The 25,385-nt window shown below is 42.7% G+C and overlaps 3 protein-coding genes across 5 annotated transcripts in view; 2 read left to right on the forward strand and 1 right to left on the reverse strand.

Moving 5' to 3' along the window:
• Window positions 1-91, forward strand: part of LOC120935203 (CDAN1-interacting nuclease 1-like) — a 945-nt gene extending 854 nt beyond the window's left edge. Inside the window, exon 1 of the mRNA XM_040347372.1 lies at window positions 1-91. This exon is cut by the window's left edge and continues 854 nt beyond it. Coding sequence (XP_040203306.1) covers window positions 1-91 — 91 coding nt within the window.
• Window positions 1-25,385, reverse strand: part of LOC120936263 (protein eva-1 homolog C-like) — a 583,492-nt gene that overhangs the window by 467,030 nt on the left and 91,077 nt on the right. The window lies entirely within an intron of this gene.
• LOC120936264 (serine/threonine-protein kinase SBK1-like) lies at window positions 5,841-24,111 on the forward strand. Of its 3 annotated transcripts, none has more exons than XM_040348489.1 (4): window positions 5,841-5,924; window positions 20,362-20,513; window positions 21,698-21,900; window positions 22,949-24,111. In XM_040348489.1, exons 2-4 carry the CDS (start codon window positions 20,396-20,398, stop codon window positions 23,786-23,788), a joined length of 1,161 nt encoding a protein of 386 aa, XP_040204423.1. In that variant the 5' UTR covers window positions 5,841-5,924; window positions 20,362-20,395; the 3' UTR covers window positions 23,789-24,111. The 3 variants fall into 3 exon arrangements, with proteins under 3 accessions (XP_040204423.1, XP_040204422.1, XP_040204424.1); XM_040348488.1 differs by lacking the exon at window positions 5,841-5,924 and adding an exon at window positions 18,504-18,843; XM_040348490.1 differs by lacking the exon at window positions 5,841-5,924 and having other exon boundaries at window positions 19,298-20,513.

Raw genomic sequence — 25,385 nt, forward strand, 5'->3', positions numbered from 1 at the left:
TGGATTCATTGAGGAGCTGGACTGTAACCAGGAGCGCGGCATTCTATTGAAGGACACATTTCCCACCGATATTGTAACGCTGAGTAGCTGACCAACGTAAAGTTCCCTGCAGGAAAAGTTTATCCATTCAACCGAGTTCTGGCTGACTACATTTTCCAGTTTAAAGGGTTGTAAAAGGTAAAAAAATATTTTCCCTAAATAGCTTCCTTTACCTTAGTGCAGTCCTCCTTCACTTACCTCATCCTTCCATTTTGCTTTTAAATGTTCTTATTTTTTCTGAGAAATCCTCACTTCCTGTTCTTCTGTCTGTAACTACACACCGTAATTCAAGGCTTCCTCCCTGGTGTGGAGAAAGCCTCTTGAGGAGGTGAGCAGGAGTGTCAGGATGCCCACTAACACACAGCTCTTTTCTCTATCTGCAAAGTAGACAAAGTGTTTTGACACTCCTGCTCGCCCCCTCAAGAGGCTTTCTCCACACCAGGGAGAAAGCCTTGCATTACGGTGTGTAGTTACAGACAGAACAGGAAGTGAGGATTTCTCAGAAGAAATAAGGACATTTAAAAGCAAAATGGAAGGATGAGGCAAGTGAAGGAGGACTGCACTAAGGTAAAGCAAGCTATTTAGGGATTTTTATTTTACCTTTACAACCCCTTTAAGCTGGTCATAGAACGATTCTTTCCTGGGTGATATGCATGAATATTGTATTATGTCTGGAGTGATTGGGTGTTTTTTGCAGCAAATGTATATGATTTTATCTGGCGAAATGACAGCAAAAAATGCATATATTACTAAATGTAATTAGGTGGGGAATAGGCACAGACTGAGCACTTATCAAGTGCAGTTGCTCCAGAGCTTAGTAAGTGAGGGGAAACTTTGCCAATTTCCCTCATCCAATCATGTGCACATTGTTTTTAAAAATTCCTTGCATACGATTGGGTATTTTGTAAACTGAAGATTTCGCTCAATTACTAAACTCTAGAGCAACTTGCAAAGTAGACAGTCTATTTGCCTAAATGAACTGTAGCAAAAACTTTTCCTTTGAGAGAGATTTTTTTTGCCATCTGCGTTCAATTGGGGAGATATACCTTCAAGGGGTTGTAAAGGTACCATTTTTTTCCTAAACAGCTTCCTTTACCTTAGTGCAGTCCTCCTTCACTTACCTCATCCTTAAGTTTTGCCTTTAAATTTGCCTTTCTTCTGAGAAATTCTCACTTCCTGTTCTTCTGTCTAACTCCACACAGTAAAGTGAGGCATTCTCCCTGGTGTGGAGTGTCATGCTCGCCCCCTGACCTTGGACTACAGGAGAGTCAGGATGACCACTAACACAGCTCCTTTATCTGCAATGTAGAGAGCGTCCTGACTCTCCTGTAGTCCAAGGGAGGGGGCGAGCACGACACTCCACACCAGGGAGAAAGCCTCGCATTACTGTGTGGAGTCACAGACAGAAGAACAGGAAGGGAGGATTTCTCAGAAGAAATAAGGACATTTAAAATTAGAATCGAATAATGAGGTAAGTAAAGGAGGACTGCACTAAGGTAAAGGAAGCTATTTGGGGGGGGGGGGGATTGTACCTTTACAACCTCTCATTTCCTGTCCTATAGCAAAAAACAGGAAGTGAAAGGAAATCCCAACAAACTGAATCCCTTGGGGTCCCAGTGTCCCCAATGGAAGATTCCCCCTCCATTATAGTTCTGGGGACAACTCCATTTGGGATTTTCTCTTTCAATAATAGTAAAACAGGACAAATAAAAAGGGGGTTAATCTCTCCAACAGGGGCACAGACAGCAATAAAGATTTGACAGGTGTTCTAATCCATCTCTACTATCCAAAACTTTAAAGTTTTGCCCGTAGTTCTACTCAAGTCAGCCCCAATGATTCGGTTTTTCCATATTTAGGTTTAGGCAAAGACTACTCAATTAGCTATTCTCGATTTACATTCCTAGAAAACCTCATGCCTGGACCACCAATTTCAACTCATGCATACATTTTCTTTGGTAAATCCCTCGTAAAACGGAGTTAAGTTGATGCACTAAACTAGGATTTTTGAGATAAATTGCAAATAATGGTAAATTGACATTTTCATCACAAGCGATAATTGGGGAAAAAGGTGTCCGATCGCCCAATACTGCAAGCGATGTGCTTTAGTGCATGGAGCTTATTATATGTCATGCATAGCCCAACCTTTTTCCAGATCTAGTAGAAAACCATTAGAACCACTGTCAGTCTGTTTTTACTGCCTGTGCTCCATTATGAAGATTTGTTCACTTCCTGTCCTTCAGACAAACAAAACTAGTAAGATGTCCCTAAAACGAGGAAATTCCACCAAGACAGCAGCCATTTGTGGAAAATTTACATTCACTTGTTCTGTGACAAATAAAGTTGTTGATGGTATTTAATCACCACTGTTTTTTTTTTTTTTTTTGCCAAAACAAAACAAAACTCTAGACCGCCTCTTTTCTTGAGGCCTGAAAATGCTAGGACATTACAAATAACCCTAAATTTCCCCTTTTTGGAAGTAGACAGTCCAAAGGTATTTAGGAAGACTCTTTTCACACCAAGGCAGTTTTCAGGCGTTTTAGCGCTAGAAATAGCGCCTGAAAACTGCCTCCCGAGTGCTTTCACACTGGGGTAGTGCGCTTGCGGGATGTTGGTATTAGTCCTGCAAGCAGCATCTTTGGGACGGTTTGGGAGCGCAGTATATACACAGCGATCCCAAAATGCCCCTGCCCATTGCAATGAATAGGCAGCGCTTCCAAAAGCACCTGAAAAGGGAGTTTCCGAAGCACTGCAACTTGGGTGCCTTTAACCCCTTCTTGGGGGTTAAAAGTGCACTGCTAGTGGCCGAAAAGCGCTGCTAAAACGACAGTAAAGCGCTTTTAAAATGAGCGGCAGTTTACAACCAACGCAGCCATGGCCCAGTGTGAAAGTAGCCTACGAGGCATGGTGAGTTTTTTGAAGTTGTAATTTTGTCACAGCTTTTCACAATTTTTTTTTACTACACACATGCTGTCTACAGACGATTGGAAAATCCGACAACAAAACCGTGGATTTTTTTCCGACGGATGTTAGCTAAAACTTGTCTTGCATACACACGGTTGCACAAATGTTGTTGTCGGAAAAATTCTGAACACCAAGAACGTGGCGACGTATGAAGGTACTATTAAAGGGAAGTTCAATACCAGTCGTGTTAGTAGAAGTTTGGTGAGCGACGATTCGCGTTTTCAGTCCGTTACAGCGCGACAAATGTGCCATCTCCATTACGAACGCTACTTTTACCAGACCGAGCGCTTCTGTCTCGTACTTGATTCAGAACATGCATGGAATTTTGTGCGTATGAATTGTCCACACACGATTGGAATTTATGAGAACGGATTGCGCGGTTGGAAAATTTGAGAACCAGCTCTCAATTTGTTGTTGGAAATTCCCGACAGCAAATGTCCGATGGAGCATACAAACGGTCGGAATTTCCAACAAGCTCCCATCGAACATTTGTTATTGGAATGTTACGACCATGTGTATGTAGCAATACTGTCACCAGTTCAGCGTTACAACTGGCGTGGCAGTGATCAGGTACAATATAAATACATTTTTTCTCACACACTGACCAAAGCAATACAGTGTTCCCTATAGTGCAGCATTACTACGGCAAGTGATCCAGACACACACACAAGAATTTCATTGGTAATAAGCAACCATTTTTACTAAATTAAACTGGTTCATTGAGCATCGGTTGTGATTGGCCAAAGCTAATCACATAGTAGAGATGAGCTGTGATTGGCCCTGTCTGTACCATAGGATCACTGATCAGCTAGCAACACAATTGTATCCAATGGATGGCATTAAAAAGGAAGCCAGCCATTGTTAACATTGTCATGTGTTGTGCTGTGATCACATGGCACTGGCAGCAGGCTAGTACAGTGATCAGTCATTTGTGACAGATTGTGCCAATGTGTGGCCCCGCAACTGCATGAGGAAAATTCTGGGACATCATATGACATCTTCCCAGAACAGTATCCAAGCCCGACAGTCATTGTCCTGTAGGCGGGATAGGAAGAATTCTTAGGTCAGCAAATGCAGCCCTTATAGTACAGGTTTCCAAAAACATGTGAGACCAGGACACGAGGGGAGAGAAGAGCTGCAGACAGGAACAGGGCTAATTGATTGATCTCTTGGGCAGGACCCAAAGGATGCCCATCAACAGAATAAGGGACATGGCTTATTCAAGCACCACCTATCTCTTGGAGATGGTGTGTTTGCACTAATCCAATATTCTAGCCAAGTGTGTGGCTTGATAACGGGTGGGATCAGGGAAGCCCAACCCCCTGACCATTTAAAACAGTGGTCCCCAAACTGCACTTAATTTATCTAAACCAGGGGACTCCAAACTTTCTGAACAAAGTGTACAGTGTTAATTCTACAAGGTCGTTGGGGGTGGGGGGGGTCCAGCTTCTACTTCTCTGCCCCCCCCCCCCCATATTACAGCTAAAGCTGATCCCTGATCAATGTCAATTAATCAAGAGGCTGGGCCAAGATAATTTAGGTAGAGTCCTACTCATTCAGGTCCAGGACAAGGTCACAGGCATGTCCAAGCAATTATTTTCATGAATAATAAAATAAAAATAAAATTGCTCTACATAAAGATGGCGCATGCGTGAGTTGCACTGCATATTCCGAAATCTCCCGTCGGGGAGCAGAGGGGAAGGAGGGGCTGGAAATGTTGTAGATCACCGTGTGGCCATCTTACCGGAAGTTGGAGTGGGTACCTGTCAGAACCAGGGGGGGGTGCAAACAAGCAGAGCGCCCCCTTTTTGGTGGAGCGCCACTTTCAGTACCAAAACAGGCAATTCAAAAGATTTATTTTTAAAGCGGAGCTCCACCCTAAAGTGGAACTCCCGCTTTTCGGGAACCCTCCCCCCTTTGGTGTGACATTTGACACCTTTCAGGGGAGAGGGGGGTGCAGATACCTGTCTAAAGACAGGTATTTGCACTCACTTCCAGCCACACAGTCTCGGGCAGACTGCGGGCATGACATCACCTCCCATGTCCCCCCTCCCCCCCCCGTTGTGTTCTGGGAACACTCGGCTCCCAATACACAGCGGGAGCCAATCGGCAGGCGTAGCGCAACTCGCGCATGCGCCGTAGGGAACCGGGCAGTGAAGCCGGAGTGCTTCACTTCCTGGTTCCCTCAGCGTGGATGGCGGGGGGAGCAGAGTGACAAGCGATCGCTCGTCTTCTGCTGCGGACGGCGCTGGACTCCAGGACAGGTAAGTGTCCTAATATTAAAAGTCAGCAGCTGCAGTATTTGTAGCTGCTGGCTTTTAATATTTTTTTTTCAGCGCACATCCGCTTTAAGTGGGCAAATATTAATTGGCATTTTTTATTAACCAATCACAGAGCCAGCAAGTGGCAAGCTCCAGGCAAAATATGAGCTTTCTGCAGTTCTGTCAAAAGCATTTGTTTCCATTTATATTTCCAGCACAGTATTTTAGAATAGACGGGTAAAGTGTTTGAAGCCATCATACAAAAGTGGAGTTTATCTGCTGCATAGAATTTTGCAGTTAATAGGGTAAATGGGTGGCAGGGGAAGGTTTGTAGCAGAATGCAGGGGGTTAATTACTAACCACACCTTGTACCACACCTGGGGTATAATTCTGTGTTAATGGGAGATGGCTGGGAAGGGATGAAAGCAGGTTGTGAGGCAACAGGTCAAAAGCAGACCCTGTGGTCAGTTTACCAGCCAGCATGCTTAATAACTTTTTTACTGGACTATTTAAACTGATACTTACTCCTGCAAGGGACTCTTCTGGTTTTACTGTAATACGGAACAATGAACACAGGAGGGGCTCGAACCTACTTTGTGCATGAAATACCTCTCTGCAAGCTCTCCGCTTGAATCTGAACCCCATAAATGTCAATGTATCAAGGTAAGGAGCTCTTCATCTGCATCACACCACCACCTACCCAATATTCATTGACTTCCTGGCCTACTACATCATGACCCAGGAACTTACTACAGATGAAACCCTACACCACCTCATTGACCCTCAGGATCAATTTAATAATGTCCACTGAACCAAAATGTGGAAAGTGGTAGTTAAAGCGGAGGTCTACCTGAATTTTTTTTTAACCACTTAAGCCCCGGACCAAAATGCTGCCTAAAGACCCAAGGTGTTTTTACAGTTCGGGACTGCGTCGCTTTAACAGACAATTGCGCGGTCATGCGACGTGGCCCCCCAAACAAAATTGGCGTCCTTTTTTTCCCCCACAAATAGAGCTTTCTTTTGGTGGTATTTGATCACCTCTGCGGTTTTTATTTTTTGCGCTATAAACAAAAATAAAGCGACAATTTTGAAAAAAATGCAATATTTTTTACTTTTTGTTATAATAAATATCCCCCAAAAACATATATAAAAAAAAAAATTTCCCTCAGTTTAGGCCGATACGTATTCTTCGACCTATTTTTAGTAAAAAAAAAAAAAATCGCAATAAGCGTTTATCGATTGGTTTGCGCAAAATTTATAGCGTTTACAAAATAGGGGATAGTTTTATTGCATTTTTATTAATTATTTTTTTTTTACTACTAATGGCGGTAATCAGCGATTTTTTTTTTTCGTGACTGCGACATTATGGCGGACACTTCGGACAATTTTGACACATTTTTGGGACCATTGTCATTTTCACAGCAAAAAATGCATTTAAATTGCATTCTTTATTGTGAAAATGACAGTTGCAGTTTGGGAGTTAACCACAGGGGGCGCTGTAGGAGTTAGGGTGCACCTAGTGTGTGTTTACAACTGTAGGGGGGTGTGGCTGTAGGACTGACGTCATCGATTGTGTCTCCCCTATAAAGGGGATGACACGATCGATGCGCCGCCACAGTGAAGCACGGGGAAGCCGTGTTAACATACGGCTCTCCCCGTTCTTCAGCTCCGGGGAGCGATCGCGACGGAGCGGCTATAAACAAATAGCCGCGCCGTCGTCCCGGATCGCTCCCCGAGCGAACCCGACCGCCGCATGTAGCGGGGGGGGTCCCGATCGGACCCCCCACCCGCTAGAAGGCAAGGACGTACACGAACGCCCATGTGCCTGTACGTGCCATACTGTGGACGTACATTTACATGCGGCGGTCGGGAAGTGGTTAAAGCCAGTAGGTACAAATACTGCAGCTGCTGACTTAAAAAAGTGGACACTAACCTGCCCAGCGTGCCCGCGATGTCGGCAGCCAAGGCCGAGCAATCGATTGTCTCTCAGCTGCCCCCGGCACCATCATCGGTGAGGGAATTGGGAAGTAAAGCATTGTGGCTTCACTGCCCAGCAGGGCTGTCTTAATGAGAGGGCACACCTGGGCACTGCCCAGGGGCCCCAGCTGTATGGGGGGCCCCCTGCACTTTCCCCAAAGCAGCTGGTCCTTGAGCCCACACTGCCCCAAAATTGGGGACCCCCATGATGGCACTGTGATAGGGGGGATATCTGGGGTGTAGAGGGGTCAGAGTGCTGGGGAGGCACCAATCTAGCAGATGTATTATATGCACAGGACAGCTTTGTTACTTTATGTATGTAGTATTTTCCTACTGTTTTTTGCTGTACAGAACGATTGTTCATGTAGTTAATGCGGAGCTCCACCCAAAAGGTGCTACTTGATGTCCGTTTACCTGCACTGTCTCCATTCTATGGGCCACAGAGCATTACGTTGCCCAGGCCCATGATGCTAAGACGGCCCTGCTGCCCAGTTCCCTACTGCGCATATGCGAGTGGTGCGGCTCCCCCTCACTGGTCCCCGCTCTCTCCTGGGGGGGGGGGGGGGGGGAGTGGCGCGACTCCCACGGGAGTCTATGCCCGGATGTGGGTGCAAATACCGGTCTTAGACAGGCATCTGCACCCCCCTTATCGCGATTTTTTTTTCTTTTTAGAAAAATATGTAGAAGAATACGTATCGGCCTAAACTGAGGGAAAAAAAATGTTTTATATATATATATTTTTGGGGGATATTTATTATAGTAAAAAAGTTAAATATTCACTTTTTTCAAAATTGTCGCAGAGATGATCAAATACCACCAAAAGAAAACTATTTGTGGGAAAAAAAAAAAAAAAAAACAGCAAATGGTCCGGGGTTGAAGTGGTTAAAGCTTATTCATACAAATGCAATTATTCAAAAGTTTTAGTAGATCAGGAAAAAAAATTTTGATTTAAGTTAGGCTGCCCATACACTCTGCAAATTTTTCCTGCAACCACTCCATTCCTCCCCCATCAGACAGACTGTCTTCTAGCAGGGATTACCCTGTCAATACTGTGATCGTTAGCGGCTATAGCAGCTGCTAGCAATAAATTGTATGCAAATCTGACAGGCTAGTTGTACCCAAGCTGATTGAGCGCTGAACGGTACATTCAACCCGCCCATACGCGGTTCGAATCTCAACCGGTTCCTGCTGAACCTGGTGATATTTAAACAAACGGTGAGCCTGCCTTAATGGATAGCGGCTAAAATTGGAGTTTGAGCCAAAAAATCTGCAGAACTTTTCAGTTTCTATCAATTACAGCCCTGTTCTATCTTGCAAGGAACTTGAATATCTTGCACGTTTCAAACTGCAAAATGCATTTATTTTTTTGGGGTGAACTAACCCTTTCATAAAAGCTGCACATAGAAAATTACTTTAGAACAATTATTGGCCATTGGTTTATTGTGTTATGCGATATTGAAATGTCGCAAAAGGTTTTCTGTCTTGTATAGGAATTCCAGAGAAAAAAAAAAGACCTCATGGACACAGAATACCACTTAAATTGTGTCACTTTGGAGTAACTGAGATAGCCAGCATTGTTACTTAAATGCAACTTATCCCCTATTAGGTTACCAGAGCGGTGTGCCTTGGAGTATCGGATGATCAGGTCATACAGGTAGGTTCACATCTATGCAGTTTTCAGGCGCATTTTGGAGTGCGGTTTTAAACTTGCGTTTTTTTGCATGCAGTTGTCATGTGTTGCTTCTCTTTAAATCACACCGTGTTGTAGTTGGTTGCCAAGGAGCAAGTTGGGAAGCCGGCTGCCATATTCTTAACCACCGAGTCATCAGCTGTCAGCGGGATTCCCGTCCTGTGTGACATTTCTTGAATAGTTATGGGACAGGACCACCCCGCAATGTCACCGCCCACCTGATGTTGGCAGTCCATCATGCATCAGTTGAAATGTCAGATGGCAGGGCAGGCAGACCACGGGAGTGCACGTCGTGAGTGATGTTTCTTAGGTCTGGCAGTGGCATGAGCGACGATGGACCTACATCCAGGGATGTTATTTTAATAAAGGACTTATAAAAAACTCTTGCACCGTCTTTATTCACCTTTATACTTTTGGTGAATAGGTAAGGATACCATGTAGCCCCATACTCACATTAGGGGGGCCAGATTCCGATATGACCCCCTCCCACCCACAGACTCCTGTCTGAGGGCATGTGGCCTGGTATGGTTCAGGGGAGCTCGCTCGTCCACTCCATTTCCTAACCTGCCAGGCTGTATGCTCAGATGAGGGTCTGGTATAGATTTTGGAAGGGACCCCATGTCTCTCCCCCCCCCCCTTTTGTTGGCTTTTTTTACATTCAGCAGGGAATTCTGCTGGCAGCCAGCGACTCATTGGTTGTTAGGGCTTTTTTTTCCCTCAGAGAATAGGTACAGTTACTCCCCTCTTTCGAGTCACCCCTTGTCTCTGCCCCTACCCACCTTTCAGCACATCCTTACCCCTAGCCCCTGCCTGTTCCGCCCCTTTTAGAAACTACAGAACCAAGTATCTTTTTTTTTTTTGGTGCCAAGTAATTTGTATGGAATTTGTTAGTTATAAGTAAAATATATATATCCAACAATTACAGACCCCCGACACCAACAATAGATCCCCCAGCAACAATACCCCCCACTAAAACAATAAACCCACTTCAGCAACAACAGACCCCCTCCAGCAAAAAGATCTCTTAGCAGCCAACATCAATAGCAGCCAGCAACAATAGACCCCTCCATCAACAGTAGATGCATCACAGCCACAACAATAGATTCCTCCCAAGCTTAATTAGATGCCTCCCTCAACAATAGATCCCCACCAGCAAAAACCGACCCTCCCAACTATAGAACCCTTCTAGCAGCTAGCATCAATAGACCCTCCAGTATATCCCAGCACCCCTTACCATTACATATATCCAGTGCTAGAGGTGCCGGAACTGCATTCCCCACATTCCCGCTGAAAAAAAGCCCTGGTTGTTAGGGATGCAACAGCCAGGAGGGCAGCTCCTTAGCAACCAGCTATACTCTGTTAAATTGAAAAACACAAATACAGCATTTCTGGTGCAGCTCCATTGAAGTCTATTACACACAAAATGCAATCTGCTGTGGGAAATTAAAAAAAAAAAAAAAGTCCCAAAAAATGCACTGGTTGAAAAAACGCAGAGATGTTAACATATTCCATAGAAAACCATGTTATATGGACTGTAGTGAGTTTCTTCAAATTGCAATAATAAAATAAAAAACGCATAGGTGTGAACATGGGGCAAGTGTAGAATTTTTCGGCTTTTGCAATTTTGTTGCTGTAACTGGAAAGTTTCCTTGTAAACAAGCTGTGGGAGGATATTCTGTACAATCTTAAGACACCAATGTCGCTTTCCGGAGTGTCTTACTAGTGGTGTCGCAGTTTCAACATGGCTTCTATCAATTTCTGATCAGGTCTTATCTGCTCACAGGTAAAACTCCTCTGCTGCCATATCCACCCTGCTTTGTATGGCTGAAACTGCTAGATTTATGTTAAATATTGTAAATATTTGCTGTCATTTTTAAACGTGTCCATATAACTGGTGATTCTTATTCCTTTTGGCTTTAGTGATCAAAACAAAAACAAAAAAAAAAAAAAAAAAGTCTAGGAATCCTATAACCTGCACACCCTGGATTTATAAATATACAGTGAAAAAAAGCATGTATAATACAAAAATCTGTATAAAAGCAGCTGGTAAGGCTCAAAGCCTCAAAATGTATAAAGGAAAAACGTTTCATATCATGAAAAAAACATTTTTGCCTCTCGGGGGATCAGGAAGGCATTTTTCCCGTTGGAGCAACATGGATCATGCTTTGCTGGGGGGTTTGCCTTCCTCTGGATCAACTGAATATAGGATTGTTTATATGGGATTTTACACTTTTTTTAACACAAATCTATCTAGTTCAACCAATACTAACTATCAGTGGCGGCTGGTGCTCAAAACTTTTGGGGGGGGGGCGCAAACGTAAAAAAAATAAAAAAAAATTGCAGCCTCACTGTGCCCATCAAATGCAGCCACTGTGCCATCAATTCGCACCACTGTGCCATGCCATCAAATGCAGTCACTGTGCATTGGCAGCACCACAAGGCCCAGAACATAGATGTCCACAGAGCTACAAGTCCCAGCAGAGCCAGAGGCAGAGCATAGATGTCCACAGCACTACAAGTCCCAGCAGAGCCAGAACATAGATGACCACAGCACTAGCCAATGACTGTGAAATTGCCAAGAAAGGGCAGGACCAAGTTGAAAGCCTTTCTAAAAGGAGTGCTCCATGTCCATCTCTGTCCAACCACCAAGGCATCACCACCTACCCCATGACTATTATATCATGACCCATAAACTGGCTATAGATGGAACGCCAAGTGAGAAAAAGGTTTCCACAGATCGCCCTTTCTGGGCAATTCAACCCATACACACCAGTTTTTGAGTGAACTGACCCTGCCATGACAGCTGCTTGTACACAAGGCAAAATCATGTAGAACAATTGAAGCAATTTAACATTGATCTACAAGTTTGTTGTATTCCATGCGATATCGAAATGTCTCAAAATGTTGATACATTTCAGGTAGGAATGCCAGAAGAAATAGTAAAACGTTATGCAATACAATTGGCATGGGCTTTGAATTTCATGCATTGCAGATGACTGGTACACCAAGACCTTACAATTGAAAGCACACCCTCCAATGTTTTTCTGATGCCATCTTGGGCCCCCAATCTTCCACTGCCATGATGCTGCACATGTGATCATTTGACACCAGCCTTTGGGTGGTTTGACAGGTCGTAAACATGTGCCTGGAATGTAACTTTTTGAACCAGTTAAAGCAAATAATTTACTTCTGCTTTAGGCCAGACAAGATCTTGCGCATCAGCAATGAAATTGTGCGACTTTGGCCTAGCTGAGACTATTGGCAGCATTGTCACTTCAATGTCCCATATCATCCCCTTTGTCACCAGAGCTGTGTGCTTTGAAGAAAAATCAGTACTTGGTCATAACTCCAAGTGTAGATTGCTAGGCTTTTGCAGTTCTTCTCTTCATTGCTCCAACAGGAAACGTTCCCAGGAAAGAAGCTGTGGAGGATATTCTGTACCGTGTCTACAAGTCCTGGAGTGTCAAAACTTCCCCCAGTGAGCTTAGGGGGGGGGGGGGGGATTTACAAAAGAAGCCCTGATGTGCAACAAATTACTTTCCCAGGACCCCATCTTTCAGCCCTGGGTTCTTTCCATCATAAGCTGTACTCCCTATACTTTGAGAATTGAGAAATTCTGCCTCCCTCACAACCTCCCTGGTAGAAGGTGGCACTGAAGAATTTGAAATCATACAGGCCCAGCAATCTACAAAAGGAAGAGGATTAAGACATTGAAAAATGTAATTTTGATCACACAGGAGCAGGAACTCAACAATGCACTTTATCCTAGGTGACCCTGTTTGTGTTCCAGGCGATCGTGAATGAATGAATGAATGAAAAACTTATAAAGCGCGGCGCATGCGAACTGAATCGCTTCTGGGCGCTAGTTGTTCGTGTCTCATGACATCAAAAGAGCAGAGTTTTGATCTGTCTTCTGAAAGTCAGGTGGTTTTCCTCCAACCGAATGCTGGTTGGTAAAGCGTTCCGTAGTCTAGGACCCTGAAAAGCAAACCTTCTTTCTCCTTTGGACTTGTATTTGGTTTTTGGTACCCTGACCAGATTTTGGTCGGTGGATGGCAGAACGCGATTCGAATTGTGAGGTTCTATCTTGTCGCAAAGATATTGCGGAGCCTTCCCATGGATGCACTTCTGTGTCAGGCAGAGTGCTTTAAATGCAATTCTGTCTTTTACTGGCAGCCAGTGAAGGGTTCTCAGTGAAGGTGAGATTGATTCCCATTTTTTTTTCCCAGTCACCAGTCTGGCGGCCGTATTCTGAACGACTTGCAGACGGGAGATTTGGTACTTTGGGAGTCCGAGGTACAGGGTGTTAACATAGTCCAGTCTGGAATTCACGATTGTTCCCACCACGACTGCTACGTCTTCTTTGGGGATAAATGGAATAAGTCTGCGTAGTAGGCGCAACAGATGGTGCGCTCCGCTGACTACTGACCCTATTTGTGCGTCCATTGTCATGAAGGTGTCGAAGATGACCCCGAGACTTTTGACTTTGGAGCTAGGGGTGATGATTTGGCCCAGAATGGGCGGGGGTGTCCAGGTTGTTGCCAGTTGACTCTTTCGGCTGGCGTGAAACATAAGGAGTTCTGTTTTTGAACTGTTGAGTTTAAGATAACTCTTTGTCATCCAGTTTTCTATCAAAGAGACATTTCTCTAAACTGGGATGATGATCCTTTTTGTTGCAGATGCGAAAATACAGTTGCGTATCGTCTGCATAAGAGTGATAGAGTAGTTCTTGGCTAGTGAAAGGTCTCCATTAAAAAAGGTTCTATGTCTTACATTTCAGGTAGGAATGCCAGAAGAAAATGGTAAAACGTTTTGGCAACACAGTTGGCCTGGGCTCTGGATTTGGTGCAGTGAATTTGGTGCAGAGGACTGGTGCACTGAGACCTTAAACCAGACAAAGAATGTCACACAAATTGTGCGACTTTGGCCTAACTGAGGCTCAACGGCATTGTCACATAATATCCCCTATCACCAGAGCGGTGTGCCTGAAACAGCAGTATTTGGTCATAAAGCCAAGTGTAGATTCCGGGGTCTTGGCAGGTTCTTTAGCGGTGGAGGATGATAGTCCTGGCAGACGAGTGCCAATCTAATTCCACCACCAGCTCAGCATAAACTCAACAATGCTCTTTATCCTGAAATGGACCCATGTGAGCCTTTTGCCATTTTGATTTCAGAAAATTAAACTTGGTTTTGGGTTCAGAGGTTGAAATTCCTTAGGATCCACCTTCTGGAAATAAGCTTCTGGTCACCAAATGCCAAAAAGCACACATCCTGGGATCCCAGGTGCCCTTTGGACATCATGAGTACAGTTTCAGTCTTATTGGATATTGCAAGGGAAGTTACTACATATTTGCCAAGTAAATCTTTGTGGATGTAGCCAAAATATAATACACCTGAAATTATATATATATATATATATATATATATATATATATATATATATATATATATATATATATATATATATATATATATTCAGGTGTGTTTAATCTTCCCTTCATATGGATTTTTCCTGCTCTCAATAGATACCTTTTAGAGCCACAAGGTGAATGTCAGGTAGCACCATCACCAACTTTAAAAAAAAAAAGCACCAAAAATAGTGCATTCACTTGCATTGTGCTAGAAAATTTAAACGCACATAATCTTCTTAGAATATTTTGTTGAAATGAATGGGCTTGTGACTGATCACCTGGGTGAAAATACTATCACATGCAATTTTATGGCTACAAATGTGAAAAACAGTGCATTTGGTGCTTGCATTAGCGACATCAAGAAAATCCTTTGCAATATAGGCAGTATGATACTTCTGTGTCTGCCCACCTTATGGTACAATGAATTCTAAAGCATCGTACACACGATCCAACTTTATGGCCATAATTGTCTGACAGACATGGTGTGTTGGATAATCCACCCGTGTGTATGCTCCATCAGACAGATAATTATTGGCTGAACAACAAAAGTTGTTCCAGGTCTACAAGTCCTGGCAGAAGATTGACAATCTCATTTCCTCTCCACCAGCTCACTGGGGGAAGTCACAAAAGAAGCCCTGAACATGACCAAAATTTATTTTCGCTGGTCCCAGTCTCTCAACCTTATGTTCTTTCCATCACAACCTGTACTCCCTCTGATTAGAAAATTTAAGAATTCTATCAGATGGAATTGACAGTACCAAGGAGAGCGAATTTATATTCCTACAAAGCCAGGACTATACAATGGAAGGGGGATGAAGGCATTGAAGAGTTTGTGTGATCATACATGGAGCATGAACTCAACAGTGCACTTTATCCTGGAATAGACCAATGTGACACTTTTCAAATTCCATATAAACCTCTGAAGCTACCTTGTGTACTAGAATACACACATTTCCAGCTTCACCGTTTAAGTGAAGCCAAGCAATTAACCTCTTGAATATGGTACCCAATAGTACTGGTGGGGGATGAGGATTGTGACAAGGGTATGGAGAGATGCTAAGCAATCCATAGGAGTTTAAAAGAAAAAAGTCGCACAAATAGGTATAGTTGTAACCAAGCAGGTAGCCCTCTTAAAGGTGTGATCACCACCCTCAACCAATTAGTTCTCGTTTCCCCTGTCCTTTGAAGTCCCTCTGTTTTTCTAAAGAGACCTAGTAACTGCAGGGGTCCATTACCTCACACAAGAAAAGCTAATCAATTGAAAGTTCCACCTGCCCAGAAGATGGAATACACCCAGAACTATGAAAAGCCCATTATAAGAATCCTACATGCTTAAGTAACAATGGTGATGGAAATGTAAAACAGGCACCATTACAAATTGTCTCTTTACAGGGCTAATGTCTACACAAAAGTACGTCTGCCTCATCACCGGACATTTGTGATTTTAAGTGTTTTAACAGTCCAAAGCTTGATGAAAAGAAAAACCCAAAACACACCACACCCACAAACCTAATAGCTGAATCCAGGCACATTTGTAAACTTAAGCTTGCCATAGTTGGATAAAAATTAGACAGTTTCAGCAGGGACTGGTCAAATTTTGATCCAAAATGTGGTGCCCCTGCTTAGCAGAAGTTGGTCAAAAGATCAATATTTTTCAGACAGGAATATGGGAAAAGTCTCTGGATCAGCGTATTCTGGAGCAGAGTCCCACTGTCAGAATTAATTGTCCTGATTGAGAGAATTCCTCCATCCATCTCACTTGTGTGAATTAATCTGTGCAAGAATAAAAAAAAAATCCCACACATTGTTTTAAATTCACATTAGTTGCAGGGGAAACAAAATTATAAATTTTGAAGAGCAATTGACTAGGATTGGAAATCATGGGGCTCCATGGGAGTGTGCTTAAAGCTCGGCACTAGCCAAAATATTTTTGAATTGTATAGAATGGTTAGATCTTTGCTCAGGTTTTACGTCTTTTATTGAGTGAATTACCCTTTACTTCCGATCAATGTAAAAATCTCTCCAAATGGGGACAGACAAAAAAAACACTTTGTGCAAGAAAGTTAGAACATGTTTTCATTGTAGTCTCTGCCATCTTGTAAAGAAATCAGAATTGGGGCAAATCTGCAGCTGCTGAAGATCTCAATACCAAGACAAAACTAAAAAAAAAAATTGTCTGGAGTAGGGTTGCCACCTCAGCCCTTTAAACCCCAATACATATTACACATGTTCTGTGGTTGATTAGGGTGATAAACTCATTTGGTACCTTATCTGTATTAAATTAGCTTCAGAAACTGTAATTCAGGTGTTTAGGTTAAAGGGGATGAGGTGGCAACCCTAGTCTGGAGTGTGATCAAAGATGCCAAAAAAAAAAAAAAAGGGAAGTGGATATCAAAGACAGATTTCTGATTAAAGTATAGAAAATGAAGACAAATAGGACAGTATTGGGTGCATATAGTTCTATATTGTGTAATCTAAAAAAAAAAAATGTGGAAACCCTTTTAGTGGGCATTTTGTGTTACAACAGCAAATGAAAAGATAATTAATTGCGCCACAAATTTTTTTGTCCAAATCTCTGGATTTTTTGCAAATATATAGTTTTTGCAAAATGCATTGAAGTCAGAGAGTACATACAAATTAGGTGGCTTTTGATAGGTTTTAATGGGCCCTCATTCTCCTACCTACTTTAGGAACACTTTTCTGCAGGTTTGTCCCATTAAAAAAAGTTGATTAAGTGAGAGCACACAAATAAAAAATCAGAACATACATGTAAAAGGTATGGGGAAAACAGATTGTGACCTGCTATAGTTTTCTTGGGTCTATATAAAAAATGTACATAAAGTGCTGTATAGAAGATTTACTAAACCAGTTATAACAGGACATGTGTCACTATAATATAGTCATTTGTGCTTTGAAAGTGATATACTTTTGTAGTTTCCAAAGCATCTTAGACATAGTCCTATACAATATAAATTTACTAAAAATGTATAGCCATTGATAAGACGTCTAGTAAGCAGATAAATTAGGTCTTCTCAATCAAGTTCAGTTTGCAATAGAAGGGCACTCAGCATGTGGTCACGTCCCTCTTCCTTCTTTACATAACTTATCTGTGCCAAGCCCAGCTAGCTATTCAGATAATCACTGGGGTGTCCATTTTCTTTGACACTGGTGTTTAGACATTGTTAGATTCCCTCAGCTCATTATTTACCTTTTTAATGTCAAATGGAAAGCTTTAGCTGTGAGAAGACTGGGATGGCAATATTCTGTGTAATAGCATATCTGCCCCCCCTTGTAGAAGAATAGAGAATCGGAAGTAATGGGTCATTGACAGGTACTAGACTCAAGAGCATGTAGGCATCTCCTCAACCATCATGCAAGGGAAGTGGTTACCATTCATGTCCAGCCTTTTACTATAGTAACTGACATAGTTCCAATATCCCGCCACCATAATTCTTTGGGGCTATTAAATCTGAGGGCCACCACTATGCTCTCCCAATGTGGAGTGTGACTAGGTTTAGTTGCCCAATTTTTCTATAGCAGGGGGAAGGATTAAGTCTGCTCTCATGCAAAATATGGCTTTGGGCCAGAGGCACCGACTATTGCCACTTAAGGCAGGGGTATCCTTAAACATCTTTTGAGTATGGGAATCAAGCGACTGGTTATAGAACCAGGCTAGATGGAGAGAAAAAAAAATTAACATTTTGGATTCACCATTGACCATCACTATTTTTAATAAAGTTTGAGCAGAGGTCCCAACCCTCAACATGGAACTCTGCATGTTAAAAGTATTCCCAGTTCATATGTTGGAGCCAGCCAGTGTATTCGAGATCCTCTCCCCCCCCCCCCCCTCCCATAAACCTAATAAAATCCTTAAAATTCTATTTTCAGATGCCCTGTAGAACTAAAACCAAGCAATTGATCTCTTGAAGATGGTCCCCAAAAGGAGATTCTTATGAAAACCCTTCCCCCCCCCCCCCCCCCATGAAAGGGATACTTGCAATTATAACCAATAGATTTTACATATGTACTATTACATTTTACATCATTTAGTCAGTCAAACTCTTGCATTTTGGATATATGGCAAGGAGTAGAAAAAAACACCACGTGATTAAGGAAATACATTGAGAGTTCATATTTGTTAAACACAGGAACCTCCCTGCATGTTTCTAACCTGACTGGTTTCTTATGGCTCCTGGGCTTATTTACATTTAACTCAATCACAATTCAACCTCAGGAGAATGGTCCAGATACCTGCATTAGCATCACAGAAGAGTCCTGTGTGCATATCATCTCTGGATAAGGCGTGACCTCACACCACTCTGAACCCTTCTATAAAGTCTGACACTCTCCTAGACCCCCAGTCAATGAAAAAACTATTGTAATACGGTAGCCTGGATCCTACAAGAGACATTTTTCAACCCAACTAGCAAGACTGGAAGTAATTTTCTGCCCTGCAGGACAAGATTCTCCATCCAACTAAGCTCAAGGTTACTGCATTCCCCAGGTAAGTCACAGTCATTTGGAGTTTCTTCTCCTCTCTCTCCTCCACCCCCTGCTCAGTTTTAAGGGCTGTAGATCAGGTTGATATGGCAAAGGACCAGCACAAACATAAGAAATGGTGACCTTTTCCCTCTGTAAATAAGCCATTCACAGCCATGATATGCATGTATGGCCAAAAACTCAGTTTTTTTTTAGACAGAGCGGGGGGCCCACATACTTTAGAACTACTGTCAGGCTATTAGTGTTTGTGTCCTGTTGGGAATATTTCCCTTCAGCTCTTTGTGTAAGATTTACCTTTGCTTCTTGTTCTAGTGGCAACTGTAAAATTGTGGCCATTTTACTGTCAATGGGACAACCAAAGAGGATGATTATCCCCTGCAGGATGCAGACAGCAATACCCAATAGGAGTTCAAATACCCCTTTACTCAATCCCCCCCAAAAAAAAAAAAAAAAAAAAATTGAAGATGTTTTAATTGTATTTACATTTGCTATAAAGCCAAGTACAGCTACGTCATCAGCCATTTTAGGCCAAAGATGTTCTCTTCAATCCTGATAAAGAGCCACAAACCTGTTTCTCTGGAAAGAAAAAACATGTTTTCCATTTTAAAAATCTACCACCACAACAATTGCCATTGAAATCTGTACTAAAAGATTTGTAGGCTGAAATTGCTGCCCTAAGAATTCCCATTTACTGGGTTCAAGTTTCTTGGCTACTGACCCCTGAACAAGCATGCAGAAAACCAAAGTCAAGTCTAAACTCTTGATATGCATGCTTGTTCTGCCTCAAACTATGGAAGCCAATGGGTTAACAGCCTTTACCAGAATATTCAGGAGTGGGTGGCAGACTCTTGAGGTCCAAGCTTGTGGAATGCTTGATTTGTGCATTTGCCATCATGGGTCAGAGAGTGTTTTGCCCCAAAGAAACATTTGCCCATGTTTATAAGGTGCCTTGCCCTCTTAACTTTAAAGACATAGTAATCCTAGACCTCCACAAAATGTATTTCGAATGCTATGCATAATTTGTCAAAGTAAAATTCAGGTTACCCATAGCAACCAAGTATGTTCCATTATCCCAGCAAGGGCAGGGACTGGGCCATTTAGTGGGACTGGACTATTTAGTGTGAATATAAAATTACATTTCTATTGAGTCTGCAGCCATCTTTGATCTCTCTTAAATGGAAAATTTAAAACATGGTTTCTTAATACATAGTTGATTTGGACACTGTTGGAGGTAAACATCCCTAGAAAAGTCATTTTCTATAACTTGCTCCTTGACTTTTTTTTACTTGCTGTAAAAAAATAAGTTAAAAAAAAAATGGAGTCGATAGCTTGCTGTGGGTAATGTCACCAGTTGAGAGAGCCCATCAATGACCCCCATTCTCTTTTACCATGGTATAGCATAAAAAGGGTTTAAGATTTTTCAAGGTTGATCAGATCCAGTTCAATAAAACCTCAGATGCCCATATTTTAAAGTTTGATTTCCATTGTCAATGACATTTGAAAATGTGTTTTCTTCAACAAGGTAGCAGAAGCCCACCACCCTCCGGCACATTACAATGGAACCTACCTTCACAACTGTTTACGCTGAGGAAATCCCTGAACAATATCAAGTTATCAAGAGGCTGGGTCAAGGTACTTTTGGTAAAGTCTTACTCATCCAGGACAAGAACACAGGTGTGTAAAAAAGCATTTATAACATTTTCATGAATATAAAAAATGTTACAGGTTTACCTTATAATGTTAAATTTCTCAAATACAATTTTACCCGATACAGAATTTTAGATTAAAGCGGGAGTTCACCCAATGAGGTTTTTTTTTTCTCTTTTCCCCTTAGATGGATGCTCGTTTTGTCTAGGGGAATCGGCTAGTTGTTTTAAAATATGAGCTGTACTTACCTGTTTGAGATGCATCTTCTCCGTCGCTTCCGGGTATGGGTCTTCGGGAGCGGGCGTTCCTTCTTGATTGACAGGCTTCCAACGGTCGCATCCATCGCGTCACTAGTAGCCGAAAGAAGCCGAACATCGGTGCGGCTCTATACTGCGCACCGACGTTCGGCTTCTTTCGGAAAATCGTGACGCGATGGATGCGACCGTCGGAAGCCTCTCGGAAGACTGTCAATCAAAATAGGAACGCCCAGTCCCGCAGCCCATACCCGGAAGCGACGGAGAAGATGCATCTCGTAAACGGTAAGTAATGCTCATATTTTAAAACAACTAGCCGATTCCCCTAGACAAAACGAGCATCCATCTAGGGGGAAAAAGTTTTATTTAGGGGTGAACCCCCGCTTTAACCACTTGCAGCCAGTTAGTGATAGGCCAAGCAAAAGCAGGTTTCTACAGAAAGTCACACACACACACACACACACAAACTGTAAGACAAGGACATGGCGTATGTAAACTAGCTTCCAAGCAGGCGTGCTGTGCTAGGCTTTTGAAGTAGAACGTTCTGCTTGTTTTGCATATTTATAAATGCACCATATAGTAAACCTGTCTTCATTGATAGTTTGAAGGATCTAGAACAGTTTATAAAGGTTTTTTTTTTATTTTATTTTAAACCATCAATACATTAGAATCTCCTTAGGGAATGATCATTTATTGGACTTGGATTACCCATAGTAACCAGCAATCTTGAAGTTTTCAGCAATATGGGGCTGGTTTGAACATTGAATAAAAAAAAAAAGGATCTTTCAGACCCTGCATTATTTTAGCCCCCCCCCCCCCCCCCAAAAGCCAAAAAAAAAAAAAAGTATTTCACATTAATAACACATAATGGTATAATGGAGCAGTAAAGAAAAAACAATGTTCCTTAAAGTCCGATTTATGATCTGATTGTTAAGGTGTCTCATTTGTGTGTTAAAGGTAAACCAATGGCTATGAAATTGGCAAGGAAGGACAGGATCAAGCGGAAAGCCTTTCTAAAGGAACTCTCCATGTCCATCTCTCTGTCAAACCACCAAGGCATTATAACCACCTATCCAATTTTCATTGAAACCATGCGCCATTATCTCATGACCCAGGAGCTGGCTATAGCTGGAACCCTACATGACCTCATTGAGCCTCAGGTGAGCTATATATACACACATTTATTATAGCAGGTTTTATAACTGGAGATCAAAAATAAATAAAAAATTGTTCCCAAAACCAATTGATAGGGTTACATACTTCTACGGAAATAAATTCTTATCGATCCTGACACACCCCATTTTTATTTTTAAACAAGAAATATCAACCCCACCTAACTTCAAGATGGTCTTCTATTAAGAATAGAGGTTACTGTGAAAGTCACATCAACTAGCTCAGCCCAGAATTAGGAAAACAGATAGGCTTATTCATATGCAATGGTCAAGTTTTAGCAGCAAAAAAAAAAAAAACACACAGCCCACGACAAGCTAGCTTTAGGCCCCTTTCACACCGGGGCAGGAGGTGCGATGGCGGTATAGTGCCGTCATTTTTAGTGGCGCTGTAACAATCGGAATTGAGGCGGTATTTGGCTGCTAGCGTTGCAGTTTTAATCCCCGCTAGTGGCCGAAAAACAGTTAATACCACCTGCAATGCGCATTGGCGGCGGTATAGCCGCATTGTGAAATTGTTTTCAATGGGAAGGAGCTGTAAACACACCGCTCCAAAGATGCTGCTGGCAGGACTTTTGGAGCGGTACCGCCAGCGCATAAGCCTGCAGGCTTTCACGCCAAGACTGCAGGGCCTGAAAAACTCCTCAGTGTGAAAGGGGTCAAAGTTAGAGTGACCAATAAGTCATACAAAGTGGATTTTGAGAAAATCTTCAGAACTTTCCAGTTTCAATCTATTACAGTCCTGTTTTTGAACAAACATAAAATGTCTTGCCCAGGTTTTAAACTTTAAAATGCATCACTGTTCTCCCTAAATATGATTTGTTGCATGAAACGTGACAGCTGAACAAGTAGGAAAAGTTCATGCAGATTGCTTTTGGGCCATTCAACCCATGCTCAGTTGTGTGAACTGACCCCCTTCATGAAAGTTGCATGTCAACAAAGCAAAATTCTTGCAGAACAATTAAAGTCAATTAACATTAACCAGGTTTATGTTCCATGTGATTTTTCAGCGTCTCATAAGGTTTTCTGTCTTTTTCAGGTAGGATTGCCAGAAGACATGGTAAAGCGCTGTGCACTACAGCTGGCCTGGGCTCTGGATTTTATGCACAGTAGAGGATTGGTGCACCGAGACCTTAAGCCAGACAATGTCCTGCTCATGGACAAAGAATGCCACACAATCAAATTGTGCGACTTCGGCCTAACGGAGACCATTGGCAGCATTGTCACTAAAATGTCCCACATCATCCCCTATATGTCACCAGAGCTGTGTGCTTTGAAAAAAAATCAGTACTTGGTCACAACTCCAAGTCTAGATTCCTGGGCTTTCGCAGTTCTTCTCTTCATTGCTCTAACAGGAAACTTTCCCTGGAAAGAAGCTGTGCCGGAGGATATTATGTACCAGGTCTACAAGTTCTGGCAGAAGAGTAACAATCTCTTTCCTCCACCAGCTCTCTGGGGGAAGTTCACAAAAGAAGCCATGATAATGTTCAACAAATTCTTTTCTCAGGACCCCATCTCTAGACCCTCTGTTTTTTCCATCGTAAGCTTTACTCCCTATCCTTGGAGAATTCAAGAATCCTACCAGGAGGCAGTGACAGAGGCGGAAGGTGGCAGTGAAGAAATTGAATTTGTTATCATACAGGATCAGGAACCCACAGAGCAAGGTGGTGAAGACACTGGAGAATTTGACTGTATAATCATACAGGACCAGGAATCTACAATGGAAGGGGAAGGCAACCTTGAAAGGGTTCATTTTGTGATCATACAGGAGCAGGAACTCCATGCACTGTATCCAGAAATGGACCCATGTGACCCTGGCCTGATTGTTTTTTCAGAAAATGAAACCTTGGTTTTAGGTTCAGAAGTTGAAATTTCTTAGAATCTTTGAACTTGTCTTCTGGGCACCGAATACCAAAGGGGAGGAGTCTGGGACCCTGTGTGCTCTATGGATATCAATACGGTTTCCGATTGGATGTTACAATTGAAACTACTACATTTGCCAACATTTTCAGGGCTTTACTGGTGTTGTGCAAATATTAGGTAATGCTTTCCGTGGAAACTACAGCCAAAACGCACTTTAGTACAAAGGATTAGAATTACTGGCAGGCCCAGTGACCACCTCTCTGGAAGAGAGTGTTACATTTTTTTAATTTCTGCATGCCTTTAAGTTATTTATTTTTTTAAACTTAAATAAAAAAAAATCTGAACGTCTTTAACTGCCTCATGAAAATGTTTCAAAATGTCTTCCCCTTGTGATACAAGAGACTCACCAACTTTGGAAGCACAACAAAGTTATTTGACTTGCTTACTTGTTCTGACCCCCCCTCCCCATTTATTTAATTTGCATTGTGCTCGAAAAATTAGACTACTGCAGTGAGTGTATCGCCTACCACAACTTTTATTCCACTTTGATCACAGCCCTCTGCTCCTCTGGGTGTGTGCAATTACTCTGTGCTGCCCCAGCTTCTCTGCTCCTCCCCTGGCAGCTGTATAAGGCTCCATTCACACCTAGGCGTTTTTACGCCTGTAGCGCGACGTGCACAAACGCCAGAGGGACGAAAAGTAATGAAAGGCAATGGGGATGGTTCACATCTGAACGCCTAAACGCCTGTAGCTTAAAAAAGTTCCGGACCCTTTTTTGTCACTCCTAGCGCGCGATATGCGCGTATTTGAGCGTTTTTTTTTTACATTGAAGTCAATGTAAAACGCCTGATACGCGCGTATTGCGCGTAAACACGCGCTTGTACAAGCGTTTTGACGCCTGTGTTGCTGAAATCCGGAAGAGGAATAAAAAATTCCTAGGAGAGCAACAAGTGATGTCAGGGATGATCATTTTTCTTATTGGCGAATATGGAAAAAGACAAAGTACAAAAACGTCGAACACCACTGTGCGAAAACGCGTGCATACGCACGCAAACGCGCATATACGCGCGACAAAAACGTCTGTAAAAAACGCCTGTACGCCCTACGCCTAGGTGTGAATGGAGCCTAAGGCTGCATTCACATCTAGGCGGACGAAATCGCGGCGTTTTGTCGCCGCAAATCGCGGTAAAAATAGCGGCGTTTTGTACCGCGATTTGCGGCGACAAAACGCCGGTATTGTCCGCCTAGATGTGCCCCAAGATGACCCCCTCTATGGAGATGATTCCCATCTCCTAGCCGAACGCTCGAAGACGCCTGAAAAAAAGGTCCGGGACCTTTTTTCACGCGGCAGGCGTTCGGCGTGGAGATGTGAACCATCTCCATAGAGGGACATCTGTTTTCAGCCCTCTGGCGGCAGCGGCGTAGCGCTACAGGCGTAAAAACGCCTAGGTGTGAATGCAGTCTTAAAGGGGTGAGTGTAGGGGGCAGAGAGGAATACTATAGAGCGACTGCTGACATAACATCCAAGATGGCAGCACCCTGCAGCATTCTCTGGCTTTTAGATATCCACAATGAAGCATTTTACATGCAAGCAGGCATAAAATGAAATGCAC

Source organism: Rana temporaria, chromosome 4 (assembly GCF_905171775.1).
Source record: "Rana temporaria chromosome 4, aRanTem1.1, whole genome shotgun sequence".
Taxonomy (NCBI): Eukaryota; Metazoa; Chordata; class Amphibia; order Anura; family Ranidae; genus Rana; species Rana temporaria.

Bases quoted from the DNA above. Each gene is read 5' to 3' on its own strand.
- LOC120936264 (XM_040348489.1), top strand. From the start codon at position 20,396: ATGGAACCTACCTTCACAACTGTTTACGCTGAGGAAATCCCTGAACAA. The intron at 20,514-21,697 runs GTGTGTAAAAAA...TGTGTGTTAAAG, and splicing joins CATCCAGGACAAGAACACAG to GTAAACCAATGGCTATGAAA. The intron at 21,901-22,948 runs GTGAGCTATATA...TGTCTTTTTCAG, and splicing joins ATGACCTCATTGAGCCTCAG to GTAGGATTGCCAGAAGACAT.